Raw genomic sequence first — 21,505 nt, forward strand, 5'->3', positions numbered from 1 at the left:
AATCAGTCAGTTGCTTTATGTGATGAGCAACATTGATTTAAATAATTATATTAAAACTGATTTATTTCTGAGAGATTAACTATAGTTTGTCATATCTTTTTAATTAATTTATGTAATGTAATGTTATGTAATTCAATGTAATCTACCTTGCAATATACATGTTAAGTTCTGATTATTCATCCAAAGGCATTGTGGCATTCGTTGTATGGTAAATTTTTAAGCCGCAAGACCAAACATAATGACATACCCTGGGTTCACTCTGTACGACGTTAACTGGTTGATGGTCGGGCAACATTGAGATACCAGAGTCTCGTGATGTTGGTCGCTGCTGACCGCCGTGTAACGTTAACTGTTTGCGGAACAGGCTCGTTGCTTTTCCATCTTGTTCTTCTGTGTGCAGGAAAGCAGAGAATGAATAATGAAATTGATTAGTAATTTAGACAGTCATATACCTAAAGAAAGCCTAACAGGAATAAAGTGTTTTTATATTGTTACATACTGACAAACAAAAAGGCAAGGTAAATGGATAAAGCATTATTATTTTGAAAAATTATTCTGTTGTGTACAGAGTATGTTAATTGTTGAGTTGTTTACACACAATCTGGCATTTATGTTGTGGTGCTCCAGCCAGGACTTGAAAAGGGCAGGGTGCTAGGTGACATTGAATGAGCCTTAAAGGATCTGTTGCAAGGGCTTATGTTTAATTCTTATTGTGTATGTGTTGAAACTACCTTCAATACTAATAGTTTGTTATAAATACCTCAGTTTTTATCTTTACTTTAGAGTCAAAATGATGTTTTTTTATACTTATTTCTGAAAATTGACTATGTCAAACAAAAGAACACAGCAGGTGTAGTAAAAAGACAGCAGGGTTCTGGAAAAGGGCGGCGGGGTGCCCCAATCTCCTGTTTAGACCTAGCTAGAATCCTGAATGTTGTCAAAGTAACACACTACAAGTAAACTTTATCACCTTGTACAAACAATAGTGTCACATGGTATGTGGTTCTCCTCAATGATATTTTTCGTTATATGAATTTTAGTATATGAAGTATATACCTCAGACTTTTCAAGTTATGCCCCGGACAGAAAACAAGTATGAAAATTCACAAAGGGCAATAACCAAAAGAATACTGAGCCCAGAGCTATGGTTCTTTGCACTGCACTTTTCCTAAATGGCCACATTCACAAAAAGATGAGAAGAAAAACGATGATGACTGTATACCTGAGGTTGCTAGTTTCTGAAACTTCTCGTAACGTGATTTCGCCTCCTCACGTTTTTTAGGCACGATCACCTCCTCCTTGAAATCTTCAATGCCATGTTCCTCAGTCATCTCATTAACTGTAACATGCAAACATTTGAACTGTAAAGTCAGGTATCTTCCAGGTGATTGGTCTACTGATAAATTTTAGCCAATCAGAGATGAGTTTCTGTACAAGGTACAGTACATGTTTCGTGAGGTTGATGGTACTGAAACCTTCCTTATCTTTAAGCTGCACTCTCACTTTTTATGTTTTTGTCTTGGAATGAGCCAATTTTTGTTTGTGTAAATGTCAGAAAACCAGTGATATAAGACTGTTGACAAAAGATCAGAGCACACTTTTAATATTAATGTTAAAAAATTAATGTTTTATGGCTATTAGCGTTACTAACGCTTTAAGGATAATATTTTTTAGGATAATGATTTTTTTTGGCATAAAACATTTTAACATATAAAATAAGAAAATTGCAATATTATCTTTTGTCAGTAGTTTTTAATCACTGGTCTCCAGACAAATAGGCAGATATGACTTAAAGACGAAAATTAAAAAAATTCTAAGAATGATCAATCTGTGAGAGTGCAGCTTTGGTGCAGAAGTACTTACTTAAGGTCGCTTGATTCCTATTGGCATAAGCCCCATGTTATGATGTTATGAAGATAGATGTACCAGATACGATTACAGATCATTTTATTTCTAAATGGATCATGTTATCTATGACATGTTAATTACAAAATATACATAATGTAAAAATCTTAATGTGTTTTTGTGTACTTTAAAGTACAGACATCTTTGTACTTTCTCTTCAGTAATCACATAACGTTGATTGATTGTCATGTGATATTACTTCACTCTACCCTACTAATTAAGATTGCCTAATAGTGAACATTTGTCTTGTTAATTGCTGAGTTGATTGTAATGTTTTTTTGTTTGTCTGTTGCAACAAACATTAACAAAATGAAATGTGAGTGAGTGTGTGTGTGTGATAAAACAAATCCTATCTGTACTTCAGGTGGCAGTGCAAATAAAGCTTGATTCTGATTATCTAAAGTGTAGCAATGTCCTTACTCTGTTCCAGGATATCAAGTGGTAGCTCAGACATCCCATCATCAGCTGACGATTGTTGCTGTAGCTGAAGCTGTTGTTGTTGCTGCTGATGTTGCTGTTGCTGTTGTAGCATTGACTGGTGTTGCTGCAGCTTAAGTCTTTGTTGGTGTAAGACAGCCTGTAATTTAATTTTTTTTTATTATTTACCCATACATGCCATATTTTCTGGAGACCATTCAGGGGGATTTGTTCAAAAGGCTGAAAATTCAGGGGGATTTTGGTTGTATTCAGGGGGATTTTTTTAGCAGGTCTAAGTTGGCGAAATTTTAAAGTATTTTTAGACGCAAGTACGAAAAAATGTATTCACATATAGTTTGCTTTGAAAACCTCTTAACTTTTTCACTATAAAGAATTATTTTTTGTCATGATTTATCATATTCTTATGATACACTGTCATGTCATACTGTAATGCACTTGCAGAACAAAATATGTCATTGGAAAAATATGTTTTCGAGACAATTAAATTAAATTTACCTTCCTCCAAAGTCTTTCAAAAAATTGTGCTTAATTCTATCAGCTTGATGACTTTCAGACAATAAGAGAATCAAATAAATAATTTTAATTTCTTCCATCCAAAATAGTAATATTTCTTTGCCTTTGATAATTACTACAAATTAATTGATCACTTGTAAAAGTTTCCTTTTGGCATTTCACCCTTGTGGAGTTGTTTCTTTACCATTCAGTTTCACTCACATACTGTGGTTTCACTTACTTTGTCATTATTGCCTGATGTAAAATTTCTAAAAAAAAATTTATTTTTTTAATTCCGGGAGATTTTTATCTCCCGCCGGGAGACCGGGGGATGGATCGAAATTCCGGGGGATTTTTCCACCCGCCGGGGGATATGGCATGTATGTTTACCTCCACCACCATTTAACATAGCTGACAGAATAATTTGCGACTTCAGACCAACAGTTTACTGTCAACCATAAATTTTCAATATTTCTAATAACAGAAAATACCAGGACATAACTTTGTTCTTAGATTCAGTTCAAAAACAAATCTAAAACTGAAGCAAAACATACCTGTTGTTGTTGTAAAGCAGAGTGTTGTTGTTGTTGCTGTTGTTGTTGTTGTTGGGCCATATACTGAGGAGAGGGCTGCGATATCATCTGACTTCCGCTCTGAAATATAAGTTATTATATGAAATGTGATATATTTTAAGGAGGATAGATTATATCAAATCTGATATATTTTAAGGAGGAGAGATTATATGAAATGTGATATATTTTAAGGAGGATAGATTATATCAAATCTGATATATTTTAAGGAAGATAGATAACATCAAAACTGATATATTTTAAGGAAGATAGAGTACATCAAATCTGATATATTTTAAGGATAGATTATATAAAATCTGATATATTTAAGGAGGATAGATTATATCAAATCTGATATATTTTAAGGCGGATAGATTATGTAAAATCTGATATATTTTAAGGAAGATAGATTATATCAAATCTGATATATTTAAGGAGGATAGATTATATCAAATCTGATATATTTTAAGGAAAATCTGATTTAATTTAAGGAGGATAGATTATATCAAATCTGACATATTTGAAGGCCATATTTTAAGGAGGATATATTGATAAGTATAAATGTTTATTATATGACCTATAAACATACCATAAACAAGACTGGCAACCGAAAAATAAATATCATATTCCATGAGTTTATGATTTTCGTAATATATATATTTGTAGTATGTATTCCCAAATTCCCAAATACCTGTGAGCGTATTTTACAGATGTTCCGTAACTCCTGCTTGATGAACTGGGAGGAGCCCTGGTTGTTACCCACGAGCCCGGGGTTGGTTCCCGGCACAGATCCATCTAGTCCCTTCTTACTGCTGTAACAGAGACGGTTAATATTTACAGCAACTGATCCTGTTCTCATGTTTTTATGTTAAATACCAGTTTTGTGTGTGAATGGTTCCTATTAATTGAAGGCATTATAGTTTAAGAATGTGAGAATCGTTTAAGAAAATCCAAATAATTTTAATATATAATTAAAACAACAATTCTGTATATGACAAAATAAAGAATTTGACTTAGCATCATGTGTAACATAATTATTAACTGGTTATTTAAACGCAAGCAATAAGGAGAGAATGCAAATGGTACTGTATATGGTTGTTATTGTTAATGGCAGAGTTATGGGACTTGCTTACGTCTATTCCAACATGTGGACCAAATTTCATTTGAATATCTTGCAGTTCTTTAGTTATGGGTAAGAATTAAGTTTTGCATGGATCCAGATGGCAACAATAACACCAAGACTATGGATCCAGATGGCAACAATAACACCAAGACTATGGATCCAGATGGCAACAATAACACCAAGACTATGGATCTGGATGGCAACAATAGCATCAAGACTATGGATCCGGATGGCAACAATAACACCAAGACAATGGATCCGGATGGCAACAATAACACCAAGACTATGGATCCGGATGGCAACAATAACACCAAGACTATGGATCCAGATGGCAACAATAACACCAAGACTATGGATCCGGATGGCAACAATAACACCAAGACTATGACATCTACTAGACCTCCTTTTTTTGAGAATCAGACAAGCTAGTAAAACCTTCACCTACCTATCAAATAGTGCGAGATCATGGTCGGCCCCAACTCCCATGTGACCTTGACCCCCAGGAGCGTACTGTGGGGAGGGAAGGGCACTTGCAGCTGTTGCCATCGTTACAGAAGGTGGACCGTAGGTGGTGTTGGTCATCGAGCCGGCACTGTAAGGCGGGCTCACCTGGAATATTGAAACGTTAAAAGGTTAGTTTTACTTAAATATAATTTAAGGAAATTTAAATAGAGTATTTCTTAAAAATAATTCAAAGAAATTTAAATAATTAAAAGTATTCTTGATCATTTGTATGCAATATTTAATTAACAAATTTTTCACACAAAAAACATTTTCCACGTTCAGAAAGACCACATTTCTATAATGGCGGATGTAAAAACATTGATATAAGCTTGGCAGTCAAGACTTCAATTATTTTAGAGCTGATAATACTAACTATTGCTTCAAATTAGACTTGAAAAATAAGTTTGCTTAATGCCCCTTGAAAATTCACTTTTTTAGGAAAAGAAACAAAGTTTTTCACAAATATTCATAGTAACATGAATTGTCCTTGTGACAATGACCTTTATGCTGTGCCAGCGTGGCCAACAGAATTGGCAATCCCGATGACGTTAACATCATCACATCTACTCACTCAAGATTTTTTTGAGCATGTCAGGAGAAAAAGACATTCAAGCAAGTCTGATGTCCGATATTTAGTTCATTTTTAAGATAAACCTTGAATGAAATTGCTTTAAAAAAACGTTTGACATTTAATCTCCCTTAAAACTGAAGTCTCTATATTAGGATTTTTGCTGTGTATTTAATGTCATGTTTTGGAAGATGCCACTAACTGGTGTCAGTAAAACTCGTTGCCCAATCCCCTTGTATGTTTTATTTTTGAAAGTCTGTAACATAATTATACTGTAACATAACATATGTTTAACTATGCATCGTAAATGTCATTGCTTTATTTGCTTGCATGCAAATCAAAGCATTTTGAAATCATGTATGGTATTGTACATTCTGGTGAAGCATGTTTTAAAATGCAATTTCCTCTGTCAAAAAAGAGCGCCATCAATCCTACGACACAGATTGTCTAATGTTGTTTGTCATAGTAAAGGAGCGAGTTGCATTTGAATATCTTAAATGGTTTGAAAATTATGGCCTAGTTATAGTTGATAGATTTTGCAAACCAATGATAACAACATGCATGCTATCACAGTGACGAGATATTTTTCTTCAAAAAAACCAACAACAGATAAGGTAAATATAAAACTTATATGAAAGTTCCATTTAAGGTTGACTCAAGGACATATAAGGGAACATTAGGGGAGGGGTTGTTGGCCACAACAAACTCTCCCTTGGAACTCAGTTTTAACACCAAAAGCTCCCTGGGAATTCCAATCAGCAGCACTCCACTCCCCCACCCCAAGAAAACCCTTCAAATCTCACCTGTTGTTGTGGTACTCTCATTGAGTTGGGGGATACATTATGCGGGGACATTAGCAGCGGGTCATTCGACGCACCAAAACCTCCCTGTGAACTCCTAGGGGATCCTCGACCTAAATATGAAGTTTAAAATTACATTATATTTATTATATCTCTTTTTCTATTTTCATGCGTGAATTTGATGAACATTTTGTGAACATCTGTTGTACACAGTATGCATGCAATCTTTAAGTGACTATTTGTCACGTTTAACTGTTTTAACCATGTTATTTCGTCAGACTGAAATGACACAAAACTCAAGTGTCAAAACCTGTTGTTGACTTTTCATGTAGGCGAAAATATTTTTTGACATTTTACATTCCATTCTGTAGCATTTTATCGTGTATTCATGTTGGCTTTCAATGAAAATGTATATTTATCTACTTCTTTAACATCATACACATTTTCATTCATACTACACTGAATTTGCCATAAATTCTTTTTCGTTCAATATCATATTTTAAAGCTGCATTCTCACAAATTGATAGTTTTGTCATTTCTTTTATTTTTTTACCTAATCAGCTGATTATGGCATCAATACCTCCAATTAAGTCATATAAGATAACTCCCACAAGAACAGATCTAAATTTGTCTTGAAAGCTGCAAAAAAAATATCTTAAAGCATTAGTAACGCTTCTAACTATACAACATCAATTTTCGAATGAATGACAAACTGCAATCTGATCTTTTGTCAGCAGTCTTGTATCACCGGTTTCAAGACATTTACGCCATTTACTGGTTCATTCAAAGACATTCTTTTTCAAAAATGGTCAAAATGTTTTATCTTTGAGAGTGCAGCTCTAAAACAATATTTCTCTTAAATAATAAACTTAAGTTAACATGTGTCTATTTAAAGCGATTTCTTACCAGGCATGCTTAGCTGGCGTTGCAGCAGACTGCCCCGGTTAGGTTGCGAGTACATCTGCTGTTGCTGCTGGGGATACCCTATACCTCCCACAGGGGCGCTCCCACCATACTGCCCATCGGCAAAGGAAAACCGCTGCGTCGGAGATGTCTGCATTGGCGTTCCACCGGACATGGACCGGTGCCGATTACTGTACTGACTGCCTCCCTGTGTGAATTATTTAATTAAATGATGTTAATGTCCTAAGAATATATTAGTGTTTCAATGCATTCTAACATTTGTTCTTTCTTGGTATTTCGGGAAAATGACCTGTTTTCAGTGTTGTTTTTCACAAGATTGGAATCTTATATTAACAATTGTGTACAATTACATTTATACTATATATTGTTTAACTGAGTTTGAAGAAAAAAATATCTACCATCGCTGCTTGTGTAAGATAGGTTCATCTAAACCCTAGCACAGTGTGTTCTGGAAAAACTTTGTTTTCGCCAGACACCCTTCACTCAGGTTGGGATAAACCTTTTGTACACTCAGCCATTGAAGACACTTAAATTCTCTTCCAAATCTGTGAATGTCACATTTACACCCCTGTGGAGCCTTCCATACCTGTGGTGAGATGTTTATTGCTGCCCCTGTGGCACCCCACTGCTGCTGCTGCTGCTGCTGTTGAGGAAACCCTGGAGACAGCTGGGAGTTGGGAGGCAACATCACGCCCTGTCCCCCCTGGCTTGGGCTCTGAGGCGGCAGCATCCCCGTCTGAATTTACACAAATATTTTAGTGATTTAACAGCAGTAACAATACATTTATGTGCATTAAAGGGAGCCAAGTTCATTTAAAACTGCATTCTCACAGATTGATTGTTTTGACAATTTTTTCATTTTTTGTCTTGGAATAAGCCAATTTTTGCATAAATGTCGGGAAACAAGTGATAAAAGACTGCTCACAATAGAACAGATCGCAGTTTTCATATTGATGTTTGAAAATTGATGTTTTATGGCGAAGAGCCTTAATTACTAATGAGTGTAGCTTTAACAAAATGAAATAAAACAAAATATGTGAATGTATCAAGTTTCACAAAAAAATCAAACTCGAAATCTGCAAAATCCATCCACAAACAAATTAAGAAAGCTTTTTTTTGTGTTAAGATATAAAACACATTATCTTTATTCTATTTCTTACTCTTAAGAAAGGTGGGGTTAATCTTTTTTACTTTGAATTTTAATCAGTACTAAATCCACATCTGATTAACATTCATCATAAAAAGACATGAAATATTTTATCACATGCTACAGCTTGCTTCCGATTTAACTATCTAGCCACATGAACTTTAAATCAAATACAATCTTGTGTACCTATAATACCTATAGTATATCTGGCTCATTATTTGGGTGTGTGGCTATTGAATTTGATGTAACTTAATTGCCCCAAAATAAAGTTTGCCCATACCTGATATCTGGGCGACATGGGCCCGGGCAGGCCGTTATTCCTCTGAAGGGTAACATTGGGAACATTCCCGCTGTTCATCATGTCAGCAAGATTCTCCGGAAAAGTTGGGAGCTGGGAACCACTGAGACTCATAGGCAGGTTATCCTGAAATACATTACAACATTATATAATCAGCAAGCAGTCAACATTAAATTACCGCAAATGACTGGGTATAAGACGATAGGGGGTATTAGACGCAGGAAAAAAATCTGTGAAAAGTCCGAGAAAAAAACTTTAAATCTATGTTTTTGGTTAAAAGACGCATAGAAGAAATGTCAAAATTGTCCGGCATTTTCAGCCACCATGTTTGTTGACATTGACCAAAAATTTTTTTTCGTGAAAATGGCGATGGTTATCTTTAAAACCATACAACCATACTGTCGAAAATGAAGCAAAAAATATTTTGACAGTGCCCAACTTTATGTAAGTTTGATTATTGTTTAATTCAATTTATTATTCAAAATAATATTGAATACCGTAATTCACAAGAGTTCGGACACCATAAATTAATTATTTTTTTCGCTCTCCGAATACATAGAAAATTATCATTTTTACATTTTATTTACATGTTTGTTTAACCTGCCTTTTTTCTTCATGTTTGCTTTTTACCACTTATTAATTTATCCGTAGTAATCAATGGTCATAAACTTATTTATTACGCCTATAAGTGTAAATCCTTCATCAAGTTAATTAAAACACCATTTTATACATGCACTGAACTGAATAAACACATTCTATCGGCTTCAGATCAAAGAGTCACACTGTGTGACGTCACATAACTTACAGTTATACCCACAAGGATCTCGTATAATCAATAGGCCTCGTAACAAGATGGGACCATTTTACCGATGCACATATTGGACAAATGCTTTTTCAGATCAATATTTCTGAGTAGCTAAAACATCTGCAAATGTCTTTATTTGTTATTTTAACTGGCAACTGGCAAAATTTGTAACAAAAAATCTTAAATGTCCGACCATCACTCAACTTTTTAAAGAAATTCTTAACCTTAAATTTTGTTGTACATAATATTTATGTTAGTTTTGACAATTTTCTTTTTTTTCTTGCAACTGTATCATCTGGTGTCTACAGTGTGCGTATACCACGTGATAAATTGCATCATAGATGCTATGTTGGAAGGCAATACTTTGCTTCGAATGAAGACTTTAAACGAAAATAAGTTCACTATTTCTCCTCCATTTTAAATGAAACATAGAGCAGTCTATGCCTCTTAAGGAGCCCCGCCTTCGGTCTTTTACCAGTGTTTGATTGAGGGTTAAGTTTCTTCAAACACTTTGACTAACCTTTTCACAATACGGCCGTCTGACGGAGCACTGTCAAAGCATTATTTTGGAAACTGGCTTGTCAAAGTGTATGATGAAACTTTTTACCTTATCAAACTTAGGTAATAAAACGAAGTGAGACTCTTTAAGCGGCATAGAGTGCCCTTTGTTTTTTATAAAATGGTGTAGTAAGAGTAAAGTTATGTTTGATTTAAGTTATTATTTTAAGCAAAGTGTTGCCTTCTGACATAGCATGACATTATTTATCACGTGGTATATACACACTATGCCAAGTCCCTTTAAAAGTTTCTAACAATTTTGATTGGCTGTATATTTAACTGACCAATAGGATGAATGGAATCACTGAGGCATGTCAAAGGATTAAGATAAGATTGAATAAAGGCTTAGATTCATTACTTTCGTATGTAGGAGTACATAAAAGCTGCTTAAGAAATTATCAAACTTACATTAGAAAACCTCTGTTGGCTGGGAAACTGTGGTCCTTGAAACCGCTGCTGCTGTTGCTGCTGTTGATGCTGCTGCTGCTGTTGTTGCAGCACCAATTTCTGCCTGTCTGACTGTTGTTGTACCCGCAGTTTTTCCCGTTCCCTTTCCTTTTCACGTTCTCTCTGCATTTTCAACTTCTGCTGATGGAGTAATGACTGTCGAACCTAGGAATAAAAAATTAAGACTTCAGCTCTCTTTTTACAATACATAATAATAATAATCATACAAGATAAAGTTGTCTAATTCGACAATGACTGGGGTTTCAAAATGGTCCAGTACCTGATGGAATAAATCCTACTTTTAGACTGCTTACTAGACGCAGCCTTCAGACCGTGTCTAGCAGAATACATGTTTACAATTTGTAATGGACTATTTCTATCACTTATAAAAATGTTAAAATTCATGTTTACCTTCATTTTAATAAGGATATTAAAATATACATAGAGGATCTGACATGAGTTGTCATTTAATACCAATTTTTATTAAACGAGTTCAGGAAAACTGTTAGTTAGCGAGCCTTTGGCGAGCTTACTGACTGTTTTCCTGGACGAGTTTAATAAAAATTGGTATTAAATGACAACGAGTGTCAGATTCTTTTTATCACATGCCTTTTCCGGTATAAAATGGCAAAAAAAACTACCTGTTTCACCTGCGAGGCTGATGAGCCGAATATCACCAAGTGTTGTCATTTCCCGCCCTACATGCATTGCAGGAATGTAGTACCAGGATTTATTTAAAATAGCATATATACCCGATCGTTTTAATTCCGTTTATTTAAGAATGCATTCTCAGATGAAATCCAGTAAAAATCACACTGTAAACACTTTGATTTTAACGCAATCTTTCTTTCTGTTATACCGGAAGTGAACATAAACATCATGACGTCATCTAGTAGATGTGACGTCATAATGTTTATGTTCATTTTCGGTTAAAATAAACTAAATTTTGGACGCTTTTAAATTTGCTTTTTCAAGATATCAAGACGACATACTTTGTTATCCTCTTAATATTTAGAAAGAAATTCAACTACTCTAACAAAACAAATATTTATTATAGAAATAAAATAAAAATTGAAGGTTTGGTATACAGGAATATTACCAATTAGCAGTTCCTTTTTGCCAATTAACTTTTTATATAAATGCGGAGCGATATATTTTCTGACCAATAGATGAAGAGCAATGTTATATTACACATGTGTAATATAAAAAAATATGTGATGGTTATATTAAACCGGAAACAAGGTGTAGCATGTGATAAATTCATATCTTAATCTATTCAGCCACATATTCAATGTTTTGCATCAAAAAAATTCTTGTATTCATAATGTAATGAAAAACTATAGAATTAATCCTGGTTACCCAAATGATGATGATGATGATGATGATGATGATGATGATGATGATGATGATGATGATTTTTTTTAACTGGTTACTGCAATCATGAAGCAATCTAATTTTTGGAACATTTACCTTCATAATAAATTTGCGACACTGAACAAATAATATTTTATTTCTAGACTGGTTACCTGCATGGCTGTAGACTGGGGGTTAGGATTACTGAACTGTCTCTGGCCTGAACCTGGTGATGGTAAGGCAACTGCTGGAAATAAATAAATATGATGTTATGTAATTTATATAATTATTTTGGCCAAATAATTAATACAAGAAAAAAAAGATCTATTATTCTGTCTAAAACATTTTGATTTTCTTTAAAGACATTGTTACATGCTTAGGCCTAAAACCACACACATTTGGTTCGGATTATCCGACCCTACCTACAAAACAGATTATTAAAAAAAAAAATGAGTGTGTGTTTTTTTATGTGGATTCAAACCTTTAAAGCTTTATACAGAAGATAACTTAACACCATTCTCCAATGATGACAATAATGTTCTTAAATAAAGCACAATAAAAAAATAAAAATAAAGCCTATTTTACCTACCCTACATGTTTTTAAAAAGGATGTACTGAATCATACTGTGTTTAGGACATTTACGCATAGATATGACACAGGCAAAAAACATATGTGAAATATTGGTTAAAAACCTTAATACCATAGATAGGACGCAGTGAAGAAATGTCAAAATTGGCAGCCACCAAATTTTATTGAATCGTGAAAATGGTAAAGGTTATTAAAGGTTACGACAGAACAGTCATATACAATAACAAACAATTAATAGGTTTTTTTTGGCCTAATGTGACTGTGTATTTCTTAAAGTCTTAACAACTATTAATAGATTGCCTACAATTGATACAAAATCTCTTAAATACTGATTAACATAAACCAAATGATAAGCATTGCAAATTTACAAGCCTGCTTGCCTCTTACAAGGGTGGAGAATGCACTAACCTGGTGGATGTGGAAGTCTAGGACCCTGGGATGGGAAAGATTGAGCAGCTGCACCCTGAGGCCCGAAACCTGGCCCTTGGGGTCCTCTCTGTAGACCCTGGGCGGGGTCTGTTCTCAATAACCCCTGGGGAAATTGACCCTGACCCTGACCTTGACCTAGGCCGATCTGGTTCAGTATTGACCTTGGACTGTGTTGACCTTGGCTTAAGCTACTAAGCAGACCGCCCAGTTGAGAAGAATGTCCGCTAAGCTCAGGTAGAGATTGTTGTTGAAATCGGTTTTGTAGATGGTTACGATCAATGGGCACTTGCGGAATTTGAGTTCCAGTCAGGGCCTGGCTTGTTCCAGAAAGTCCCTGCATCGGTATATCCGACATTAACTGCTGTTGTATCGCCTCAATAGCCGACTGCTCATCGGCGCTGGTATTCCCTTGGTTGGACAACAACAGGTCCAAGTCATTCAGGTTAAACGAGGACTCACTCAATGCTTGTTCTAACTGCTGTAACAATTCGTTTCCAGCATTGCTATTAGTCTGAGAGGAGTCAATGTTGGTATTCATCACACTATTATTATTTACACTTGTATGGTAGTTGTTAGAACTAGTCACAGAATTAGTCGTATTTCCGGCATTCACACTGTGTCTGATACTGGTGTTCACAGAGTGGTTTGTAGTGTCTTGTGTGAGCGCGGACTGAGCACTAGATATTCCTGATAAAGCCAGGGGATTGGGCTGATAGCCCCCCGCTGTAGAGATCTCCTGCTGCAGGTCTTGTGCTTGCTGTAATATTTGTGCGAGCACATGGTCCGTATTTTCATCTAAATTCACTTCCATTAAGTTCGACCTACTTCCAGTCGACTGTTGGAAAAGGTTTTGTAACTCCCCAAGTTGCGACGTAATACTATTGTCACTTATTGTACTAAGCGCAGAGTTTGAATTATTGCTGGTGTCAGCTACACCCTCCATTGAAGTGGTTGAAGATGACACATTAGAACTAGAATCTCGCCGTAAAACTTTCTCAAGGGTAGTTAATCCACTACTTGGAATATCTAACCTTGGCCGTTTTGCTTCTGGCGCAGAAGAACTCGTCACAAAATTGGATGGGTTCACTTTTAACAACTTATTCGCCAGATTTTGTGGTATCCTCGGAACTTGAGGGACCTGGGAGGGCTGTATTGTACTTAACGTATTCACCACAATCTCATTGTTCACACGTTTCGACAATAACTCGGTCAACAACATATTATTATTGGACAGTTTTGAACTTGAGCTTTGCCCAACAGGTGTGCTCCTACCTGACCTACTCTGTTCCGCTGGCGAACCTTCCATACCACTCTCTGACGATATTCTACGTTGTATATTAAAATTCTTCAACTTTTCTCTCATAATCCTTCTCTCATGGTCCGTCTGATCTTCCCACAACATATTAAACAGGTCATCCAAACTCTTGTTTTTCTTAATGTTTGTAGATAAATCAGACATTGAAAACACTTTCTTTCCATCGTTCAAAGTGACATTGGCTGACGCGGGATTTGTCATACTAGCTGTTGTCGGATTCGTCAGAGGACCCATGTTATGCGGCGTAGATTCTAAACCGAGCCCCATGATATTGCTATTAAGGGGCTGACTCATATTACCGCCCAAGCTGAGAAAATCCTGAAAGAGTGAAGACATTTAAATCTCACGGTTCTCTGATGTATAAGCAAAATATTGCCCTATCATTCATATTGCTTTAAGCCACACAACGTATGATTAATACTTGAATATTTACATTTGCAAAATCGTTTATATATACAGAAATATTGACGTTCATATGTTATCGTATATTTCAATGTTAAGCTCTAATTGGATTAATGCAACATCTTTTTACCAATAGTATAAGTTGTTACAATTAATGGAGTACAGGGGCCATATTCAAATAGCAACTTAGATTGAGATTAGAAACTAACAATTTTGATTGGCCTGTATATTTAGCTGACCAATAGGATGAATGGAATCACTGAGGCATGTCAAAGGATTAAGATAAGATTGAATAAAGGCTGAATGGAATTGGCAGCAGGGAAAGTGGGGATATCTCATATACGAACTTACCTGAAGCATGGAGGTATTGATGGTGGAGCCACCAAGGCCTGCCGTGAGGGAGTTGGATAGAGGGGTGACAGGGAGGGGTAGGGACGTTGTTGACTGAGGCTCCTGAGGTCCAGACTGGTGACGCTGACGGGTTAGCTCGGAGTCGATACTTGTGCTCTCCTGAAAATAGAAGTTTACTTGTTAAACAGTACAAATACTTATTTAATTCAGGTATATGATGAATATGATATATATGGTGAATATATGTTTATGCTTCATCATAGAAAAAGCATTGTTTTAATAAAATGGAGGAAGTAATTCATACACTGCATTTTCATTAAGATGCAAGCTTTATGTCTAAAATTCAATAGATGTGGATATTGAACCAGAGAACCATCGATTGCCACATAATAAACCATTTTTTATCTATCAAAATTCAATTTAAGTATGCATTTTCACTCATTGCAGACAATGCGAATGTCCGTCGGACAGTCGGACATGTCCGGTATATTTCCATTTTGACCGACGAAACTTTTGTTTTGGTCGGTCACAATGTCCGGTGAAAAATTACAGTCAGCACCGTTTAATTTTCGGAAAATTTACTTTCAGTTTCTAAATAAATGTTCAGAGTTATTTTTAACTATTATATCATGATTATTCAGCGTGTTAATCCGTGTATCACTATTTGTAAACCCCGTTTCGACATGTTTCCGTAAAAGCCGATAAAACGCGTAAGGTTCCGATTTCAGCTCGTACTCTAATACTTTTATTTTACGGAAATGTTCGGAAATTACAAAATTCCATATGTATTTATTTTCGGCGAAGTGGTTCCCGGCAATCGTTTTAATTTTGATATGATCATTAATATACCGAGCTGACTTTCTTTCCGCTCTGTTTAACTTTGCCAATAACAAGAAATCTACTTTCGTTTTTGCATAAATGTTGTGCCCGAGTTTGACTTGTAGTACAATTCGTTACATTTTATAACCGTGCTGTATCTTTAATTTAAAGATGAATTAAAAGAGTAAGATCTAGCTGTTCCATGGGTAGACAAACCAGATATGAGTTTTTTTGGGAGGCAAGGGAAGAAAAAAATTATGACATAAGATCCGAATATTGATTTTTTTACATGATATTTAGCTTTTTTTGTAAGTTATTATAGAATTGTAAGACAAATCTAACCAAAAAGATCTTAACCTGTTATAATGGGGATTTACAAAACTTATTTAAAAAAGAGGCTTAAAATCAAGCTTTAGGCTGATGTATCCGAATACTGTTTGTAACATTGCGACAGGTAAAAATTTGTTGTGACAGGTAAACTTAAGGTGTTTACCTGTCGCAATGTCCTGTGAAGAAGAAAAAGTTTTCGCGTTGTCTGTCATTGAAATAAGCTACTTAAGCCTGTTTAGCTTAAGAAGTTAAAGAAAATTGTGGTCAGGAGTCTGTTCGAGTAATAGACATTCAAGGCAAAGGCAGGGTCATTATTATTATTATTATTATTTATTACTTCCAAAGTAATTTATATTCATTTCAAGGCACTTCCTACTCGTTTCGATGTAAAGTCTGAGCGAAAAAAATAATCTCAAAAACTGTTCAACTACAGTTTGAATTAAAAAATTCTTAATCCTGATTTTACGATTCATTTTAATTCGTAACTTAGGATCCTTGAAAATAACACTCACGGCAGGTACGGAGCGACAGTTATCGTCCTTATCATCGGATAACAGCTCCTGCATCATACTGGTTCTCCGTCTTGCCACAGTTGCCATTGACGATGACCCTGGTTGACCTCCAGACCTCTGGGCTGCTTTCTCTTCTGCCTTCTTTTTGATATTAGAGCCCTTGACCAGAATGTCATCTTCTGTTGATAGCAGTTGCTGTCAAGAGGAAGAACAACAAAATGAAGAGTTCAACTCCGAGGCCAAAAAAATAAAAAATGATTGGTTAGGGTTACATCCCTTTCCAGAACAGGTAGGGTAAGTTGGCTATTCAATGTTTTTTTACTTCTTTTTTTTAGGCTTTATTTAAGGATGTTATTGTCATCATTGGAGAATGGTGTTAAAGTAATCTTCTGTATAAAGCTTTCAAGGTTTTGAACTTCATATTAAAACACACACTGAAAAATTCATTTATTTTTTTTAAATGGTAGGGTTGGCACCTATTTTAATGGTTTTATAGGTAGGGTCGGAACAAATGTATTTTTCTTACGACTTACTCAACTACATATAACCAAATTCATACTTGTAATTTTTAAACATAATATATACATGTACTACTATATTTAGTAACGTTTTACAATGGAAATTCACAGCCTTATATGGTCTTCCTTTGCCCTATTGATTTTATCATCGATATTGTCTACGCACTTGTTTTCAATCAATTTTTTCATCGATATTGTCTAGGCACTTGTTTTCAATTAATTTTTTCATCGATATTGTCTACATGCTTGTTTTCAATCAATTTTTTCATCGATATTGTCTACGCGCTTGTTTTCAATCATTTTTTTCATCGATATTGTCTACGCGATTGTTTTCAATCAATTTTTTCATCGATATTGTCTACGCCCTTGTTTTCAATCAATTTTTTCAAAAATAGCACTAAAATTACACTGAAATTAAAATTCTCTCATCAACGCAAATTGAAGCAATTCTCTCATTGAAAATGCAGCACAAGAGTATACCCTGTACTTATCTGTCAATAAACTGTCAACCTCTCTACAAGGTGATGAACCAGTAAATCAAATAGTACAATCTCAAAATGCAATATAATGTATCAAATTAACATTACAGTTTTGTCTTGAAGGCAAACATTAAAACATATTCAGTATTAGCGTAAACTTAAAAAAGTTTGAACTGGCTAAAGATAGCATCATCAGCAAATTCTCACTTACTCACACTTCCTTGGTAATACATTAAATCAACTATTAAATGCCACAGGCATCCCTAATTTTCTAATTCATCAAATAAATTGCTAATAAAATCAAGACTCTTTTTTGTAACTTGCATACCTTTAGAAGTTTATTGCTTTGTTTCTTCGCCTCAGCCTCATTTTTCTCCATCTCAACAGTGGAAGGTTTATTTGTAGACTGAGCCTCTCGAGCTTGCTCCATAACCTGGAAAAAAATGTATGATTTGATATTATTTCATTATACCAGTGATTTATATCATTAATGATATTGCTATCATTAAATAACATCATTATATATCTTTGATAAATAACTACTTTTATAACTTTTGAGACAGACATTTTAGAATGTTTGACCTCTAAGGTTGACCTTGACCTTTGAGGTACAGACCTGGGTCTTGTGTTCGACACACCATCTCATTCATTCACATTCCTTTGAACATTCATGGCAAGTTTCTTGAAAATCAGATCAAGCATGATAAGACACTGCCTGGACAAGTTTCAGTCCAGACCAAAGTCTTATTGACAGTACTCATTTGGACATTAAGCCTCAGAGTGTGACCTTGAACTTTGCGGTACAGACCTTGGACTTGCACACAACGCGCCGCTTAATCTTGATGAACATTCATGTCAAGTTTCCAGAAAATCCAATAATAATTGGTTAGGCGACGACCTAGACAAGGTACAGTTCTATCAACAGTTAAAATTTCAATCTTTGATCTCTAATCCTAATCTTGACGTTAAAGGTACAGATATGGGTCAGTTGCACTAGTGCTATCTTAACATGGTGAGTCTTCACAGCATTATTATTAAAAATCCTATCATGCATGGTCAAGATACAGCGCAGACAGACTACTTCAACCTTTGACCTTTAAGGGTGACCTTGACCTTTGAGTTACAGATCTAGGTCTTGTGGATGACACACCAACTCATCACCATGAACCTTTATGGCAAGTTTTTTGAAAATCCTGTAAAGCATGGGCAGACAATGCCAAAACAATATCCCTCATGAAACCTTCAATTCAGTGGGGGATAATGACCCAGGGTGGCCATAATCCAATTAAGTATCATGTTAATTTCTTGGCTTCTAATTTTTTCACAAGATCTTAAGGTTGCACCTACCTTGTCTGCGACTGATTTTCCCATCTTTCCAAAGTCTTCATCAACATCATCATCCTGGCTCAGAAGTGACTTAAGAAGTTGATTGCTGACCTGAAATATAATAAAAACATATGATTTTCATTGATATCTTTTTTTTTGAGGAACGGAAGGAATGTAATTTCATTTAACGACGTCACAGGTGTATTCATTGATGTCCACTCCAATGAGAATTTGAGCTGTGTTAAGTTGTGGGGAATAGAATACAGACAGAATGTAACCCTGGTTTGAGCTACGCTGATTCCTTATTATGCGTAATCCTAAAGACCCATCACAGCCAGAATCCCCTTTTAAAGGTCCCTCCTACTGGATGACCTAGGATGAGAGTCAACTGTCTAACCATTAGAACGGATCTGTCAAATCAAGCTGAAGGTACAATTGTGTAAAATATAATCTTTTTTTTTATTCGTAATTTTTGCTATTTTTTATTCGTAATTTTTGCTATAATTTTTATTTTTAACGAGACTGAATGTGGGCATGCTTTTAGGTACAGGGAAAACACTGGGTACATACCATAATCTATTCCATATAAGTTTCATATTTTTCTTGTATATCTTCCAATTGACACAAACACACTCTTGTCATTCACATTCAAATTCACATGTTTAGACGCTTGCTACAGGTAGTACAACAAGAGGGCCAAATGGCCCTGAATCGCTCACCTGTCATATATTGCACATTGGTTTGATAAGAAATCTGGATGGTTCAAAGTAGTTAAGGTTTTTTAGAAGTCTGGGTCATTTTTTACCCCAATGCCAAAGTTTGGACAATAAAGGTAGAGGTCAACTTAATGATGTATTATGCCAAATAGCTCTAGTCCTTGTGAATTCGGAGAGAATTTTTTTTAATGCTTCTATTATATACAAATATTGAAAACCTAAGCCTATGAACACGGGGCATGGCCAATTTTGACCCCAGGGCATAAGTTTGAACAATCTTAATAGTGGTCCAATAAACGATGCTTCATACCAAATATTTAAGGCCTTCGCCTTTTGGTTTCGGAGAAGAAGATTTTTTAAGTTTTCATCATATACATATATAAGGAAACCCATGACCGCCGGGTGGGGCCATTTTTTTACCCCAGGGCCAAAGATTGAACAATATTGGTACAAGTCAACTAGATGATATATCATGCCAAATATCTAAGCTCTTGTCACTACTTGATTTTACGTGTGTATCTATATATGTATATTTGTTATTAATTGTTGTATGTGGCCCATATTGAAAATTGGTATGTGTACTAAATATGTTATCCAGTTTAAATTTAGACGTTACTTGTCTTTGTGAGTTCGGAGAAGATTTTTTAAGTTTTCACTATAACACATATAGAGAAAACCCATCAGCCCCGGGGTGTGGCCAATTTTGACCCCAGGGCCATAATTTAAACAAATTTTGTAGAGGTCCACTAGACGATGAATCATGCCAAATATCTAAGCTCTAAGCCACGTAAGTTCAGAGGAGATGATTTTTGAAGTTTTCACTATAAACATATAGAGAAAACCCATGACCCCCCAAGGGGGCGGGGCCAATTTTGACCCCAAGGCCATAATTTGAACAATCTTTGTAGAGGTCCACTAGATGATGAATCATGCCAAATATCTAAGCTCTAGTCCAAGTAAGTTCAAAGGAGAAGATTTTTGAAGTTTTAACTATAAACATATAGAGAATACCCTAACCCCCCGGGGCGGGGCCAATTTTGACCCCAAGGCCATAATTTGAACAATCTTTGTAGAGGTCCACTAGACGATGAATCATGCCAAATATCTAAGCTCTAAGCAACGTAAGTTCAGAGGTGATTTTTGATTTTTTTTACTATAAACATATAGAGAAAACCCATGACCCCCCGGGGCGGGGCCAATTTTTTGTCACAAAGTGACAGGTGAGCTAAAAATAACAGCTTCCATATTGATCAATAGGAAATATTCTAACAGCTAAAATTAGTCATTCTTCAAAATAAATGGATGTCTTAGGGTGCCTACAGCTAGACTGGCAAAAAAATAAAGCAGTTTTCGAAGAGATTTCAAGGACCTTTATTTGATGCTCAGTTTGCAAAGAGATTTCAAGGACCTTAATTCGATTTTCAGTTATAAATGATATTTCAAGGACCTTTATTTGATTTTCAGTATTCAATGATATTTCAAGGACCTTTATTCAATTTTCAATGAGATTTCAATGACCTTTATTTATTTTTCAGTTTTCAAAGAGATTTCAAGGACCCTTATTTGATTTTCAGTTTTCAATGACATATAATGGACCTTTATTCCATTTTCAGTTTTGATAGAGATTTCAAGACCTTTATTCTATTTTCAAGGTATAACTGGTGGTTCAGTAGGCTTATTGATCTTCTGTTATTTTTTCTCCTTTAGGTCAGAGCAGACTTTATGCAATATTTACACATTGTTTTGTGTTTAATTATGTGGTCAACCAGCGAAGTTAAGCAAAAAGCC

General features: G+C 35.2%; 1 protein-coding gene across 4 annotated transcripts in view; it reads right to left on the reverse strand.

The window, feature by feature from the left end:
• LOC128205468 (AF4/FMR2 family member lilli-like) overlaps positions 1–21,505 on the reverse strand; it is a 114,130-nt gene that overhangs the window by 7,638 nt on the left and 84,987 nt on the right. For 3 of the 4 annotated variants that reach the window (XM_052907122.1, XM_052907121.1, XM_052907124.1), the window contains 17 exons: positions 19,023–19,112; positions 18,004–18,108; positions 16,679–16,873; positions 15,018–15,176; positions 12,929–14,582; positions 12,105–12,178; positions 10,540–10,743; positions 8,751–8,894; positions 7,910–8,059; positions 7,306–7,510; positions 6,403–6,512; positions 4,973–5,136; positions 4,096–4,216; positions 3,390–3,488; positions 2,326–2,482; positions 1,223–1,339; positions 248–390 (listed from right to left, as the gene is read on the reverse strand). In XM_052907122.1, coding sequence (XP_052763082.1) covers positions 248–390; positions 1,223–1,339; positions 2,326–2,482; positions 3,390–3,488; positions 4,096–4,216; positions 4,973–5,136; positions 6,403–6,512; positions 7,306–7,510; positions 7,910–8,059; positions 8,751–8,894; positions 10,540–10,743; positions 12,105–12,178; positions 12,929–14,582; positions 15,018–15,176; positions 16,679–16,873; positions 18,004–18,108; positions 19,023–19,112 — 3,891 coding nt within the window. The remainder of the gene's footprint in view (positions 1–247; positions 391–1,222; positions 1,340–2,325; positions 2,483–3,389; positions 3,489–4,095; positions 4,217–4,972; positions 5,137–6,402; positions 6,513–7,305; positions 7,511–7,909; positions 8,060–8,750; positions 8,895–10,539; positions 10,744–12,104; positions 12,179–12,928; positions 14,583–15,017; positions 15,177–16,678; positions 16,874–18,003; positions 18,109–19,022; positions 19,113–21,505) is intronic. The other variant, XM_052907123.1, reaches the window with a different exon arrangement.

The sequence above is a fragment of the Mya arenaria genome, chromosome 10, assembly GCF_026914265.1.
Source record: "Mya arenaria isolate MELC-2E11 chromosome 10, ASM2691426v1".
Classification (NCBI taxonomy): Eukaryota; Metazoa; Mollusca; class Bivalvia; order Myida; family Myidae; genus Mya; species Mya arenaria.